At 44.8% G+C, this 14,053-nt stretch overlaps 1 protein-coding gene across 1 annotated transcript in view; it reads left to right on the forward strand.

Annotated features, from left to right (window-relative positions):
• MASTL (microtubule associated serine/threonine kinase like) overlaps positions 1 to 14,053 on the forward strand; it is a 238,441-nt gene that overhangs the window by 93,500 nt on the left and 130,888 nt on the right. The window contains exon 6 of the mRNA XM_029588648.1: positions 10,803 to 10,947. Coding sequence (XP_029444508.1) covers positions 10,803 to 10,947 — 145 coding nt within the window. The remainder of the gene's footprint in view (positions 1 to 10,802; positions 10,948 to 14,053) is intronic.

The following is a 14,053-nucleotide window of genomic DNA, read 5'->3' on the forward strand; positions in this document are numbered from 1 at the left end:
GTAAAAGCTAATATCATGGATATATAGTCCCTCCAGTATTCTCTGTCTCTAGGAGATGGACATGCCTTTCCATACGGGGATTACTGGTATTTTAAAAAAAGATTTTACGAGAGAGGGGGAGAGGGAGAAAAAAAAAAGCTGTTTAGGGACGATTCTTCCTACTGGGTCTGTTTCCTTGGCATTTGACTTCTCCTGCTCACATCTCTGGGGAGTTCTGTGAGGTGTGGAAGGCAGTACAGGCACGGCAGGTTGAGCAGCCTTTTGGCTAGGCCCCGCTCTCTGGCTACTCCTGGTCGGCTGCGGCAGTTTGTGAGTTTTTTAGCGGGTCAGCAGCGTGCACCCGTGCACTTCATTGTGCATCTAACTCTGCGTCTCCTTTAGGACTCATGGATGCCTGAGCATTTGTTTTGGACACACGTTCTGTGCGTCCAGTTTGGGTATCCTATCTGGACGCACATTTTGTGCGTCTAGTTTGGGCGTGCTTTGTACACGCAGGTACCTGGACACTCATTTTGTTCATCTAGTTGGGTGCATGCTTATACATCTATCTGAGCGCATTACAACTATGGCACCGGTGGCAAAGTAGTCTAAATGCTGCATGTCACATCAGTGCGATACGGCCGGAGCTTTCTACAAGCCTGTGTCAGCGCTGCCTAGATGCTCATGGCGATTTGCCTCCTTATTTTAGACTATGGACCATCATTCAGAAGGGAGTGGGACCGAAGGCAACCCAGGTGTCCCCTCCTTCAGTTGATCCACTGGCTGAGCCTGGAACTGGAGTCTTTAGGGGAGATTCGCTCTCAGGATGTCAGGTTTGGACTTTTGGAGCATGGTATGGAGCTATCCTCCTTTTCCTGGGATTACACGCCTTTCTACAGGGCAGTCTTCTGAGTCGCCAATACCTACTAGTTTAGGTCAGTACACTCAGAGTGCTCCTGTGTCTGCCACTATAGTCAAGGGCCATGGTGCAAGGTTAGAATGGATGTGGATCATGATGACACCAATGATGATGGTGGTGGCTTCCCTATTGAGTAAGGGGAGATTCCCCCAGATTTGGAGCCGCATAGAACTCTTTTTTTTCCATTTCTTTCATAGAGATGAATTTCCAAGCCTGATCTCTCAGACTTTGAAAACCCTCAGACTGGCTGGGATGATTCCTTGGGTGTGCAGAAGGACCCCATATTGCGCAAGGCTTCATGTATCTTTCTCCTTCTGGATGCAATTCGAGTTGACTGATCTAGAATGGAGTGTGCCAGAGGTGACCTTTAAAGAAGGGTGCGCCTTGGCGGGTTTATACCCCTTGGATCCACAGGCCAGAGAGTAGTTGCATTTCCTGTAGGTGGATGCTTTGGTGTGTTCTGTCACTAAATGAACTCCCATCCCACTAGAGGGAGGTGCGGCTCTTAAGGATGCTCAGGATAGGAGGATTGAGGCTATTTTAAAGCAAGCTTTTGAGGCAGTGGCGATAAACTTGCAAATTTCTTCTTGTGCCCTAGCTCGAGCTACCATGCTTCTCAAGAATCTGACGGTAAGGTTTCAGATTGCAGACCTATAGTAGAACCTTGGGTTGCCTTAGCTGATGCGGGCTGTGACCTGGTTCGTACAGCCGCCACAGGAGTTGCTTCTGTTATGGTGGCTAGACAACAGCTGTGATTGCACAACAGGCGGATGAAGTGTTTCAGCTCCTTGTGGACTGCTGGGGCTGCCCGGAATAACATAAAAATTCTGTGCTTTTTCAGTCGCATGCAGGACCCAAAAGTGCTGGGCATCGATGCTCTCATTCAGGAGTGGCCATGTGGCACCCTGCTGTATGTGTTCCTGCGCTGGCCTCTGTTAGGCAGGATTGTCCGGAAGATTGCAAGTCTAACCAGTAATGTCCTCTTAGTGGTTCCGGATTGGGCTCAAAGACCATGGTATGCCGATCTGCAGGCACTGCTGGTGGACAGTCCCCTGAGGCTACTCCCTCAGAATGATCTGTTGTGGCAGGAACCCATTCTGCATTAGTATACAGGTCGACTTTGTTTTATGATTTGGCCATTCAATGAGCTCTATTATTGAAGCAGGGTTATTCACTTGTGATTTCCACCTTACTTCAGGCCAGGAAATTTTCTATTTCTCTAACCTATGTTGTTCTGAACAAGGTTCTCAACCTCTCGGTGAATATTCTTTTTTTTACAATTTAATGTTTATTGAAGTTTTTAACAGATATACAAAATAGAAAAACACACTTTGCAGTACAGATATATAGAATCATAACCATCTGAGTATTGAGTACATTCCGTATCCCCCTCCCCATCCACCCCAGAATGCGGAGCCAAATTAAACTGCAAATCAAGGAATAGCACAATATACTGTCTATCGCAATAAGTACATATCACATAAATAATAAGAAGAGTATTAGGAAGAGCGAGCATAGCTGGTTACAAGCAGGAATAGTGGTTAGGAATTAATTAGCATCACTGGCATAACAGATATTCGGAAAAGGGTTTCCAGGACTTATGAAAGGAAGCCTCCAAGTAATATTTTGCCGCAGTTAAGGAAGCTAAAGTATAGTACGATTGTAACTTGGCAAGAACATCCTTAAGAGTAGGCAATCTAGCCGTCTCCCAGTGACAAGCCACCAATGATCTGGCTGCTATGAATACATGTACACAAAATCTATGATGCGTTTTATCCAGATTATCAGGGAAGATATGCAACAGTGCCATCTCCGCAAACACAAACATCGGGTGAAGGAGGATCATACCAAGCCAATCAAAGAGGGATTGCCAGAAAGGTGTAATCACAGGACGTTCCCACCAAATATGTAAATAAGAGCCCCGTGATCCACAATCTCGCCAACATAAATCAGATAAAGATGGATAACACCTATGGAGCTTAACTGGAGTAAGGTACCACCTATAAATCATCTTAAAGCAATTCTCTTGTAAGTTAGCTGATATCGAGCTACTGCGGGCTCTCAGGAATACCTGTCCCCAGGTACCTCCTCCCAGTGATTTACCCAAATCTGATTCCCATTGAGTGAGGAACCCGCAGGGTTGGGACTGAGTTGGTATAAGCAATTGATATATTTTATAAACTACACCTTTAAGGGCATCACAGTGAAGGATGTAAGACTCCAACAATGACCGTCCCGGTCTCAATGAAGAGGTTCTCTGAACGATGTGTATAAAATGCGAGACCTGAGCATAGGCCAAAAAATCTCTGTGGTCTAGGTGAAACAATTCAAACAGTCTGTCCCTGGGTATGAGAGTTCCCTGGTGTAACAGTTGCCCAATAGTCATGAGGCCCTGAGACCTCCAGGCTGCCATCCTTTTAGATAGATATCATGTAGGGAGTTGGGTAGTGTTCAGGAGAGAGGACTGATAATATAGGTATCTCCCAACCAGTCGTTGTCGGCAAGTAGCCCATAAGCGTAAGGTAACGCTCAGTGCCCCGGGAATATTACGTACTGGGTGCCATGTGTTGCATGGTTGCCACATCATAGCTGTCAGTTCCATAGGTCCCACAATTGCTTGCTCAATTTGGACCCATTGCTTTGGCGTTGTGCGCCGATAGATATCTATACAAGCCCGCAGTTGGGAGGTGCTATAATACCAAGCAAGGTTAGGGACTGCCATGCCTCCTATAGCTTTTGGAAGGTACAGCACCTGTCTAGCCAGCCTCGGGGGGCCGCCTTCTCCAGATGAAATAAAAAATTTTCTTTTGCCAGGATCGTAAAATGGCCGCGGAGATATAAATGGGTAGAGAGGAAAACAAATACAAAAACTTAGGCAAAATGGACATTTTAACGATGGCTATTCTACCTAACCAGGTGTAAGCGTCCTTATTCCATCTGCTCATATCTGTGAGTATCTTGGAGATAAGTGGCCTGTAGTTAATATCGTATAAATCAGGTAAATGTGAGGAAATGTGCACTCCCAAATATTTAATGGAGGATTTAGCCCACTTGAAAGGAAGTTGTTGGCTAATAACTTGCATATCCTGGGCCAGTAATTTAATATTGAGAAGCTCAGATTTTCCAGATTCATTTTGAGACCAGCGACCTTGCCGAAATTTTGCAGTTCCCGCATAGCCCCCCTTAACGATTGATGGGGTTCCGACAGAATGAGGAGGACATCGTCCACAAATAAAGATAACTTGTATTGTGTGGTCCCTAGCGTGACACCTTTGATATCAGAGGCCTGACGTATTTTGGTAGTCAGGGGCTCCAGATATAGGGCAAAGAGCAAGGGAGACAATGGACCCTCCTGCCTATTTCCACGCCCAATGTTGAATGCAGATCCATACCCATTGTTCACCTTTACTCTGGCCTGTGGGTGATTATATAATTTTTGTATCCAGTTGATAAAAAAAGGCCTAAATGCCATCTTATGCAAAGTTTGGAAAAGAAATGACCAGTGGACCAAATTGAATGCTTTCTCTGCATCGCTAGATAGCAACACTGCCGGCTCCTTCTCCTCACGCACCCACCACATCAAATCCAACACCTTACAAATGTTATCTGCCACCATGCGCTGTGGCACAAAACCCACTTGGTCTGTATGTATTAAACCTGGGAGTATTTTATTAAGCCTAAGGGCAAGGAGTCTCGCTAGAATCTTGAGATCAACATTTATTAAGGAGCTAGATCGGAAGGAGCTATATTGCGAAGGGTCTCTCCCTGGCTTAGCAAGCACTGTTATGCCTGCTACATTAGCCTATGTGCTGATAGACCCTTCTTCTCAAAGGCTATTGAAATTCTGAGCCAGGGGTTCTGATACTGTTTGGGCGAATTTTTTATAGTAAACCCCCGACAAGCCATCAAGGCTGGGAGATTTACCCAGCTTAAGGGATTTAATTACCGTAATTACTTCCCCAGCAGTGATCAGGAAGTCTAGAGTAAGGCATTGCTCTGGAGTAAGGGTGGGCAGTGTGACTGATTGCAAATACTCTTCAGTTTGGTTTGCTTGGATTGTCTCCTCCTTACTGTAAAGTTTCTCATAAAAATGGGAGAACGCCTCTCGAATTCCTGAAGAATCTGTGAGTATATTCCCACTGCGTCCTTTAATCTTAGAAATATTATTTTGGGATATGTGCGCCCTTAATTATCTAGCCAAAAGGCGCCCCGCTTTGTTCCCATCTTCATAGTATACTTGCCTCATGAGGTCTAGAGAGTGGAGTAAATGTTTGTTGTTTAATTGATGCAATTCAGATTTAAGAGCTAATAGCTTAGTATAGCAGCGATGAGAACCGGTCAGCATATGCTCCCTTGCTAATCTATTAATCTGAGTTATGAGATCAGACCTAGCTTGGGTCTGTTTGCGTTTGAACTCCTTAGCCCTGGAGATAAGTAGCCCCTGCACCACTGCTTTAGAACAATCCCACAAGGTGTAATGGGTAAGATCCCGGGATCGGCATCCAACAAGAAATATTCTTGAATTTGAGCATCCAGAGCATGTGTAAACTGGTCATCCTGCAATAGTGATTCATTTAATTTCCAGAATCGATCTCCCACATCCCTGACTCCCATATCAACCTCCATGCACACTGGGGCATGGTCTGACCAAATAATGGCTTCGATGTCTACTTTTCGGATCTGATTGCACAATAGTTTATCTACCAGTAGGTAGTCTATACGGGAGTAGCTATCATGAGGGGCAGAATAAAAGGTATATGTACGGGAAAGGGGGTATCTCTTCCTCCAGATATCGACCAGCTGCCAGTCCTCCAGTAGACTTTTCAATTTACGGCGGCTAGGCGAATTAACAGGAACACGTCCACTAGAATTATCCAAAGACTGACATAGAGTAACGTTAAAATCGCCCCCCAATATAAGTGCCCTCTCTGCATGTGTTAATAAAAGGCCATGTAGTTCCTGAAAAAAACCTCCTGATCCCGGTTGGGAGCGTAGATGGATACTAAGGTATATATGTGTGTACTAACCCGTATTTTTACCAATGCATATCTACCAGCTGGGTCCACCACTTGCAAGAGAAGATTGTATACCAACTGGGCGGATAGAAGTATGCCGGTACCCACATATTTGTTAATACCCCCACTGGAGGCCAGGATAATATGAGAAAAGTCCTTAGACATTAATAAATGATTATGTTTGCATTTCAGGTGGGTTTCTTGGATAAAAGCAATGTCAGCTTTAAGTTGCTTAAGTTCCCGCTTGAGTATAAAACGCTTCCTATATGAATTAAGCCCCTTTACATTAAGTGAAATTATTGTAACCATAAGTGTTCAGAAGGGAAGGAAAAGCATCCTAAGGACCCTGCCAGAACTTATTTATTTATTTATTTATTTAAACAAACTTTTATATACCGGTATTAGTATGCATACATCATACCGGTTCACAATGTAACTATAGGCAGAAATTACTAGACATATACTAGACAATATGCAAAAGCAGCTAACCATACCCCAGCCCGCTTCAAAAAGCATGGAAATACAAAAAACACGCTCGCCTTCTGAAGAAAAAAAACCCCATGTGGGCTCCAGCATTCCCCACACCCTCAAGGGTAAAATTCGCCATCCCTTCGCGAATCTGCAGGCAGGGGGTACATTATGAGCTGCACTCCCAACCGCATTCCTGCCTCCCCCTCCCATCTATGAAATAATAAGAAAAACATTAAAGGCAATAGTCTGGTAGCATTACAAACATGCTCAATCAACCCATATAAGAAGAAAATTGCACTGCCATCTGTGGCGTGGTTGCTTCAGTGAATTCACACAAACTGTTCCATAAAAGGTGAAGTTAACCGCCTGCATCCACCTGCAGTCTGAGTTCAGCCCTCGTCTGCTCGTTGTTCTCCGAACTGTGAACGCTGTCGGCGGAGGCGACCTCTCCCAGGACCGGGCCGGTGCCATCTTGGAGTGTTATCCATCGGTAATGCTGAGGATGGCTTGGCCGTCGTGGCAAAAGTGGCATCCAGGCCCGCCTGCAGGAAACTATCCGCCACTTCTAACAAGGTCAAGATCCCTTTATATTGAAATATTAGCGCAAATGGGAATACCCACCGATAACGAATTTCTGCTTGGCGCAGCGCTACAGTCACTTCACGCAATTGGTAACATTTTTGCAGAGTTGTAGGAGCCAAGTCGTCGTAGATGGAAATATTTAAGTCCTGCCAGCGCCATTCAGGGTGTGCTCGTGCAGCTTGAATAATCTGGTCCTTGATCTTAAAATGGTGGAACTTTACTATGATATCCCGGGGTTGGTTATCTCTTTTAGGACCCAACGCCTGGTGTGCTCTTTCCAAATCAATTTTGGGCTTTCCCTCATCAAGTGCCGAGGCCTGTGGATGGTTATTTAGTAGATGTTTGCATATCAAGATAACCATTTGCTCACAGTCCTGATATTGTTCCATCTCCGGCACACCCCCCCCCCCCCCGAAAGCGTAGATTAGCTCATTGTGATCGGTTCTCGATGTCCTCCACCTTGTCCGATAAAGCTTCTATCTCCAAGGTGGCTTGTTTATTTTGGGATATCAGGGTGTCCATTAACTGGCTTTGGTTATCAGCTCGGGCATCCAATTCGTCCTCCCTATGTCCCATGGCGCATAGATCTTCTTTCACTTCAGTAATGGATGCTAGCAGCTCCATCTTATGGGCCTTGAGATCCGCCCTCAGCTCCATAAACCAGCTCCGTATCTCCGAAAGGGTTGGTAGGTCCGCATAAGTGCCCTCAATAGAATGATCAGATAAGCCAGCGGGGAGATTGGGCATACCCGCCCCATCGTCAGCGTTGTCCGGAGGCTTTGAGGCCTGCTCTCCTGCCTTTGAAAGCTCCTCGGCCGCTTTGCTAAAGGAGAATTGTTTTAGATCAATCATCCGCTTTCAAGAGGTCATCCTGAGCTGTTCTCTCTGCCGGGGCACACAATCTGTGTATAAAAGGGATCAAACTCGCTAAAGAAATTGCCTTTGTTGCTGTTAGGATTCGCGGAGCAGACGGGTTAGGCGGCCATTTTGTAGCGCGGGTCAACAGCGCCCCCCCCGGGTGAATATTCTTTTAATTTTGGAATTCTTACAGGATGGCTTGCTTAAAGGCTTGGCCCTTAACACCTTGAAGGTTCAAGTTGCAGCCCTTGCTTGTTATAGGGGACGAATCAATGGAGGGTCTTTGTTTATCCATCCTGATGTCTTGTTTCTTGAAGGGAGTTAATCTTCATCCCCCTTTGCAGCTTCCAGTGCCTTTGTGGTACCTTAATTTGGTCCTGGAATTCTTGACAGATCTGACCTTTCAGCTACTGTGTGCTCTTTCCTGCGACTGCTTACCTTGCACCCAGTTTTTCTGATAGCAATCTGTTCGGCAGGTCGGGTCTCCGAACTGCAGGCTTTTTCTTGCCGTGAGACTTCTCTGCATGTGACTCTGGGAGTGGCACAGCTTCGCAGTGTGTCTTACTTTTTTTTTTACCAAAGGTGGTTTTGGAGTTTTATTTGAATCTGTCCATTTCCATGCCCACCCTGGCATGGACAGGGATGGAAATGAGTATTATCTTCTGCGTTCATTGGACGTCAAGTGGCATTTGCTGCGGTACTTGAAGGTCACTAAATCTGATCGCTTGTTTGTGCTCCATGGTGGAGGTAAATAGGGAGCACCGGCAATGCAGGCAACGAAAGGCAGTCGTAATGACTTTCTTAACCCAACGGACTATGTGGCTACTGAATTACCTTTGCTGAAATGGATTAGGCTGCATTCCACGAGGGTTCAGGCGCAATCATGGGCAGAACTTTATTTGTAGTTGTCTGCCGAGATTGCCAAATGGTGACGTGATCATCGACACTTTTCCAAGCATTACCACTTGGATGTTCGGGCTAGGGAGGATGCCGCATTTGCACTGGCGATATTACCTGGACCACTGGCAGCCTCCCACCCTCTTTGGTATTAACTTTGGTACGTCCCACTGGTGGGAATTGACCTGCCTGAATGCAGAGAAAAGAGAAAGTGCTACTTACTTGATAATTTCCTTTCTTCTGAGGGAAGGCCAAACCCCAACCCACCCTAGGTTGCCGATGTTTGTTTGTTTAAATTTTGTTTAGCCTTTTCGGGGCGAATCTTGAAGAGTATGATTCCTGCTCTTTATTGAAGACCGGTAAGTGGCTTATCTAGCCCCTTAGTTTTATTGAATGTTACTTCTTTTGGCTGAGCTCTGATTGACAATGATAATGTTCAAGTATAATCAGTTTATCCGCAGTTTGTCTTTTCCAGAGAATACTGCTAGGCCGATGTCAGGGCGGGACAATATATCTAGAATGTCAGCTTTTACTCAGTCTCCATCTGCTGGCAGAGGAGCATAACCCACTGGTGGGACTTGGCCTGCCTTCATTAAAGGAAAGGAAATTCAGGTAAGTAGTAATTTCTCCTTTTTTTTTGTCTACTAGATAGAACAAAACTGCACACTTCTCAAAGTACACTTTGAGAACGCTGTATCTAAAATTAGGCACATGTAGCCTCCCTCCTATGTTCTGATCAATTGGGGGGAGGAGGGGCTGCAAACACGGCAGGGTTGCTGAGGCCAGACACAAATCGCTTCAGTCCCAGGGTGTCTTCCTAACAAGGGGAAAGCTGGGCTTCATGGCTCTTAGGGTTAGGACGCGCACATTCCAAGACAGGAGATGTTAATCCAAACACTTTTTAGGAGATTAATCGTTATTAATTATGGCAGTCTACATCGAACAAATAATTGGTTTTGAAAATTCAGACTATGAGTTAATAAATCCAAACTGTAATTTCACAAGCACGCTCTGCTTAGGGTTTTCTGGATCATTTTCTCAGTCTCTCCTCTCCCAGAGGCCTTGAGGGCTCCTTAACTTTCTGGCACATTTCTGGTACCTGGTCCCCGTTACTCTGCTCTATTACCTTTCATCTCCTTTCTGTACTAAATGCACATGCTTTCCTCAGTCACCTACTGATCTGTCTGGGTGATACTAGCTCACCCTGGTTGAACAGCCCAGGGCACAACTAGAAATTTCCCTGTCTCTTCACTGGCAAATCCACAGCCACACAAAAACACTTAAATGTGATTCTTTCCCACAATGGGCAAGAAACCCTAAAGATTAAAACAACAAAAAAAACCCCTACATTACCTAAATGCAAACCACTTTGAAGTGCCTGAAAAATGGAATATAAATTTAGTTTAATTTGAATTTATTTCAAGCTTTTGAGAAATTAGAAAATCTTTAACAGGTCCTAAAGCTTAGGACTGGGACTCCAATGCTCTGGTTTGGAAAGTTGGAATTTCTCCTCCCTGAAGTGTTTGAAACAAAATAGAGAAACTACTCCCTAGCCCCTTCCTCTGGGTCAGTAATCTGTTCCTTCAGGGAAAATCCACAGATTTAACACTGAGGAAATTCCTCTAGCAAACTTATACAAGGAAAAGGGAAAAACTGCTTCCTCTCCTTATCAATCTCTAGATCAGGGGTGGCTGACTTCGGTCCTCAAGAGCCACAAATAGGCCTGTTTTTCAGATATCCACAGTGAATATGCATGAGAATTTCCATTATAATGGAGGTAGGGCATGCAGATCATCTCATGCATGGTCATTGTGGAGATCTTGAAAACCAGACCTGTTTTCGTGGTTCTTGAATTGGCTGCCCCTGTGCTAACTTATTATCTGCTTCTGAGTCTTATGGGAAAACTCGAGGGAATGATTTATTTATTCACTACCAATGGGGGTATCTTAGTTAAATTGTTCAATCCTCCTGACTATACCACCCATGCATGTCCTTTTCTGGAAGATGTATGTGGCATAGTAAGATTCCAATGGGTCCTTACACCAGCTTCTAAAAAAAAATACTGTTTTGCCTTTTGACAGCACACACCAGTTGGAGGGAAAATGCAACCATCTGTTTTACCTCCAAGTCCCATGTGTATCGACAGTGCTCCTGGATCTTTTCTTACTTCTGTAACTGTAAACCAAAAGGAAAATACGTTAAATTCCAGCAAGCTATTGATATCAGGTAAGTGTTAAAACTATACAAACATGTTTATATTTTTAGTTGAGATAATGCCTATTGGCCCACTGATATCCTGACACCTACCCTTGCTAACAAAGATTTGAGGGCTGAGTTTTTGCATTTGTTAGACCACCTTAAGGTAACAGAATGAGAATCTGCTCTTTTAACACTTTATTACTATGCTTTGCTTCTCACTCTTCATTTCTTTATTTATTTACATGTTCCAATATATTAACATAAGCAATCATGCTGAAAAGAAGCACTGCAAAAAATCCACTGTAATAAGGTACTAATTAATAAAACGCATTCCAGGAGAAAATGTTGAGACATCCTGCACATTTAGTCCCCTATAAGGGAGGAGGATGTCTTTAGGAGAGATTTTAAAGAAAAAGACAGAAAATATTGAGATATCTAGATGACTTGTAGCTTGATTTCAATTCATTGTAGTCTAACAACATCTCAACAGTAAATCCTTTATTTAAATCTTTTCTATACCATCGTTAAGGTGGGTACCATCACAACGGTTTACAGTAAGGCACATAAAAGTAATGCTATTAAAATCTTTCAGTTTACATAGGTGCCATAAGGTTTGGTAACATAGTTTTTAATCAATGTTAGTTGTTAAATGTGAAAAACATCATGTCCAGGTCAATTCTATAGCAGTTTTGAGTACAAGACTCGTTTTATAATTGTAACTTATCCTTTAGTGATGCGCTCTCTATTAAAAACTACACACTTAGGGCCGGATTTTAAAACGGTTACACGCAAAAGGTATGCGCGTAACCCTTTTAAAACGCCCCTGCGCTCGCCGAGCCTATATTGCATAGGCTTCCGGTGCGCACAAAGCCCCGGGACGCGCGTAAGTCCCAGGGCTTTCTTGGGGTGGGCGTGTCAGGGGGCGTGGTGCGGACGGCTTGTCATCCGGGGGCAGTGCTGCGGGCGTGGTTTCTGCCCAGGGGCGTTCCAGGGGCGTGGCTGCGGCCTCCAGACCAGCCCCCGAACCGGAACATGGCACGTGGCAGCCAGCCCGGCGCGCACAAAGTTACGCTTGCTTCGAGCAGGCATAACTTCTGCGACAGAGGTAGGGGGGGTTTAGATAGGGCCGGGGGGGGTGGGGAAGGGAGGGGAAGGTGGGGGGAGGCGGAAGGAAAGTTCCCTCCGAGGCTGCTCCGATTTTGGAGCGGCCTCAGAGGGAACGAGCAGCGCACGCAAGTTGCACAAATGTGCACCCCCTTGCGCGCGCCGACCCCGGATTTTATAAGATACACGCGTAGCCGGCGTACTTTTGTTTGCGCCTGGTGCGCGAACAAAAGTACGCATGCGCATAGAATTATAAAATCTACCCCTTAGTGATTACTGTTGTGTGTGTGGGTGTACCTTGCACTTCCCTGGTTTCTATTCTCCCTTCTCTTTTTGAAAAGCTTGTTTAAAGAGCCAGGTTTTTAGATTTTTCCTAAATGTTTTGTTTTCTCTTTGTAACCTTAACTCCAAGGGCATGGAGTTCCATAGTATGGATCCCGCTTAAGGATAAAGCACTTTCTCTTACCTGGGTTAGTCTTGCTGTTTTGACTGATGGAATAGTTAGGAGTGCTTTGTTGGCTGATCTTAGGTTTCTGTTGGGGATGTGTACACGAAGGGCTGTGTTAAGCCAGTCTGCGTTTTCGTTGTGTATTAATTTGTGTATGGTGCATAGTGTTTTGTACTGTATTCTTTGTTCAATGGGAAGCCAGTGTAACTCAGCCAGTGTTTCAGTGATGTGTTCTCTTTTACTTTTGCCAGTTAAGACTCTTGCAGCTGTGTTTTGCAAGATTTGTAGTGGTCTTAGTGAGGTGTATGGTAAACCTAGTAGAAGGGCATTACAATAACCAGTGCTTGTGAATATCAATGCCTGTAGTACTGATCGAAAGTTGGCTGTTAGAAGTGGTTTAAGTCTTCTGAGGACCATGAGTTTGGCGTATCCTTCCACTTTAGGAGTCTGAGCCAGCAAAGCAGACTACAACTATTTTTTTGCTAGTCGAAAAGGCAGATAATTGGAAGACAGGGGTATGGATTAAAGATATCTATATCTATACAGTGGCTTGCAAAAGTATTTGACCCCCTAAAAACTTAGCAGATTTGAGTGGGTGACAAATGACATTTACACAGATTTGTTCCAGACAATATGCTTGTTGCGAACCAGTATGCTCTTAAAGTAAATTTTCAAAGTCGCAATTCATTATTTCTCTGCAATTTTTGTAAAAACAATCAATCAAAAATAAAAGCTAAAAATTCCTTAGCATTCAGACAGGTTAATCCACACCAGTGGGGTTAATCACCTCTACCAGCAGAATACTGGCAGGCTGATGCAGGGATATATATGATATCCCTGCATCAGTCTGCCAGTATTATTAGTCTCCAGCAGATGGTGGAAAATGAAGGAGAAAAGATGGTAGAAAATGAAAAGATGGTAGAAAATGAAGGAGAAAAGAAGGAAACTGATTAACCCCGATCTCCTGTGATGATATCTTACAGTCCCTCCCACAGTTGAGTTTTCCTGAGTTGATATCTGCGGATCCCTCCCTTGGATGAGTTACTCAGTCCTGTAGCTGGTTTTCTGGTATGTTCTTAGCTGTAAAAAAAAAAACAAACCTGAGAGGCTAGCGAGTACTGGATGCCAAGCATACCGTTGAAGGCTTTTGTCCTCTCCCCCTGCAGCCGGAGACTGAATCTATGCTTGGCCGGGTCAGGCTGAGTTCAAGTAGGGTAGGGGAAAAAAAAAGTGAGGGTTTCCATCCCCTTCTGGTCTTCGAGCCTTGGCGCACTAATCCGACATCCATTCCCAGCTCCAAGAGAGCTGAGGGGAGTCATGGCAGGTTGAGCAGCCTTTTTGGCTAGGACCCGCTCTCAGGCTTTGCTTAGGCACCGTTTGGTAGGTTGTGGCCGCATTCGTGCACTTTTCTAAGCACAAGTCTGCCGTGAAACGCTGTCTGTTGGACCGCACTTGTATACCTAGGTATGGACACTCAAGTGAGCGTTTGGGGGGGGGGGGGGACTGGCCTAACTGGACGGTGTGTTGTGTGCCTATAATTTTTGGCCGCTTATTGGACAGGCCGCTTATTGGACAGTTAGG

The sequence above is a fragment of the Rhinatrema bivittatum genome, chromosome 2 (assembly GCF_901001135.1).
Source record: "Rhinatrema bivittatum chromosome 2, aRhiBiv1.1, whole genome shotgun sequence".
In the NCBI taxonomy this organism is placed as follows: Eukaryota; Metazoa; Chordata; class Amphibia; order Gymnophiona; family Rhinatrematidae; genus Rhinatrema; species Rhinatrema bivittatum.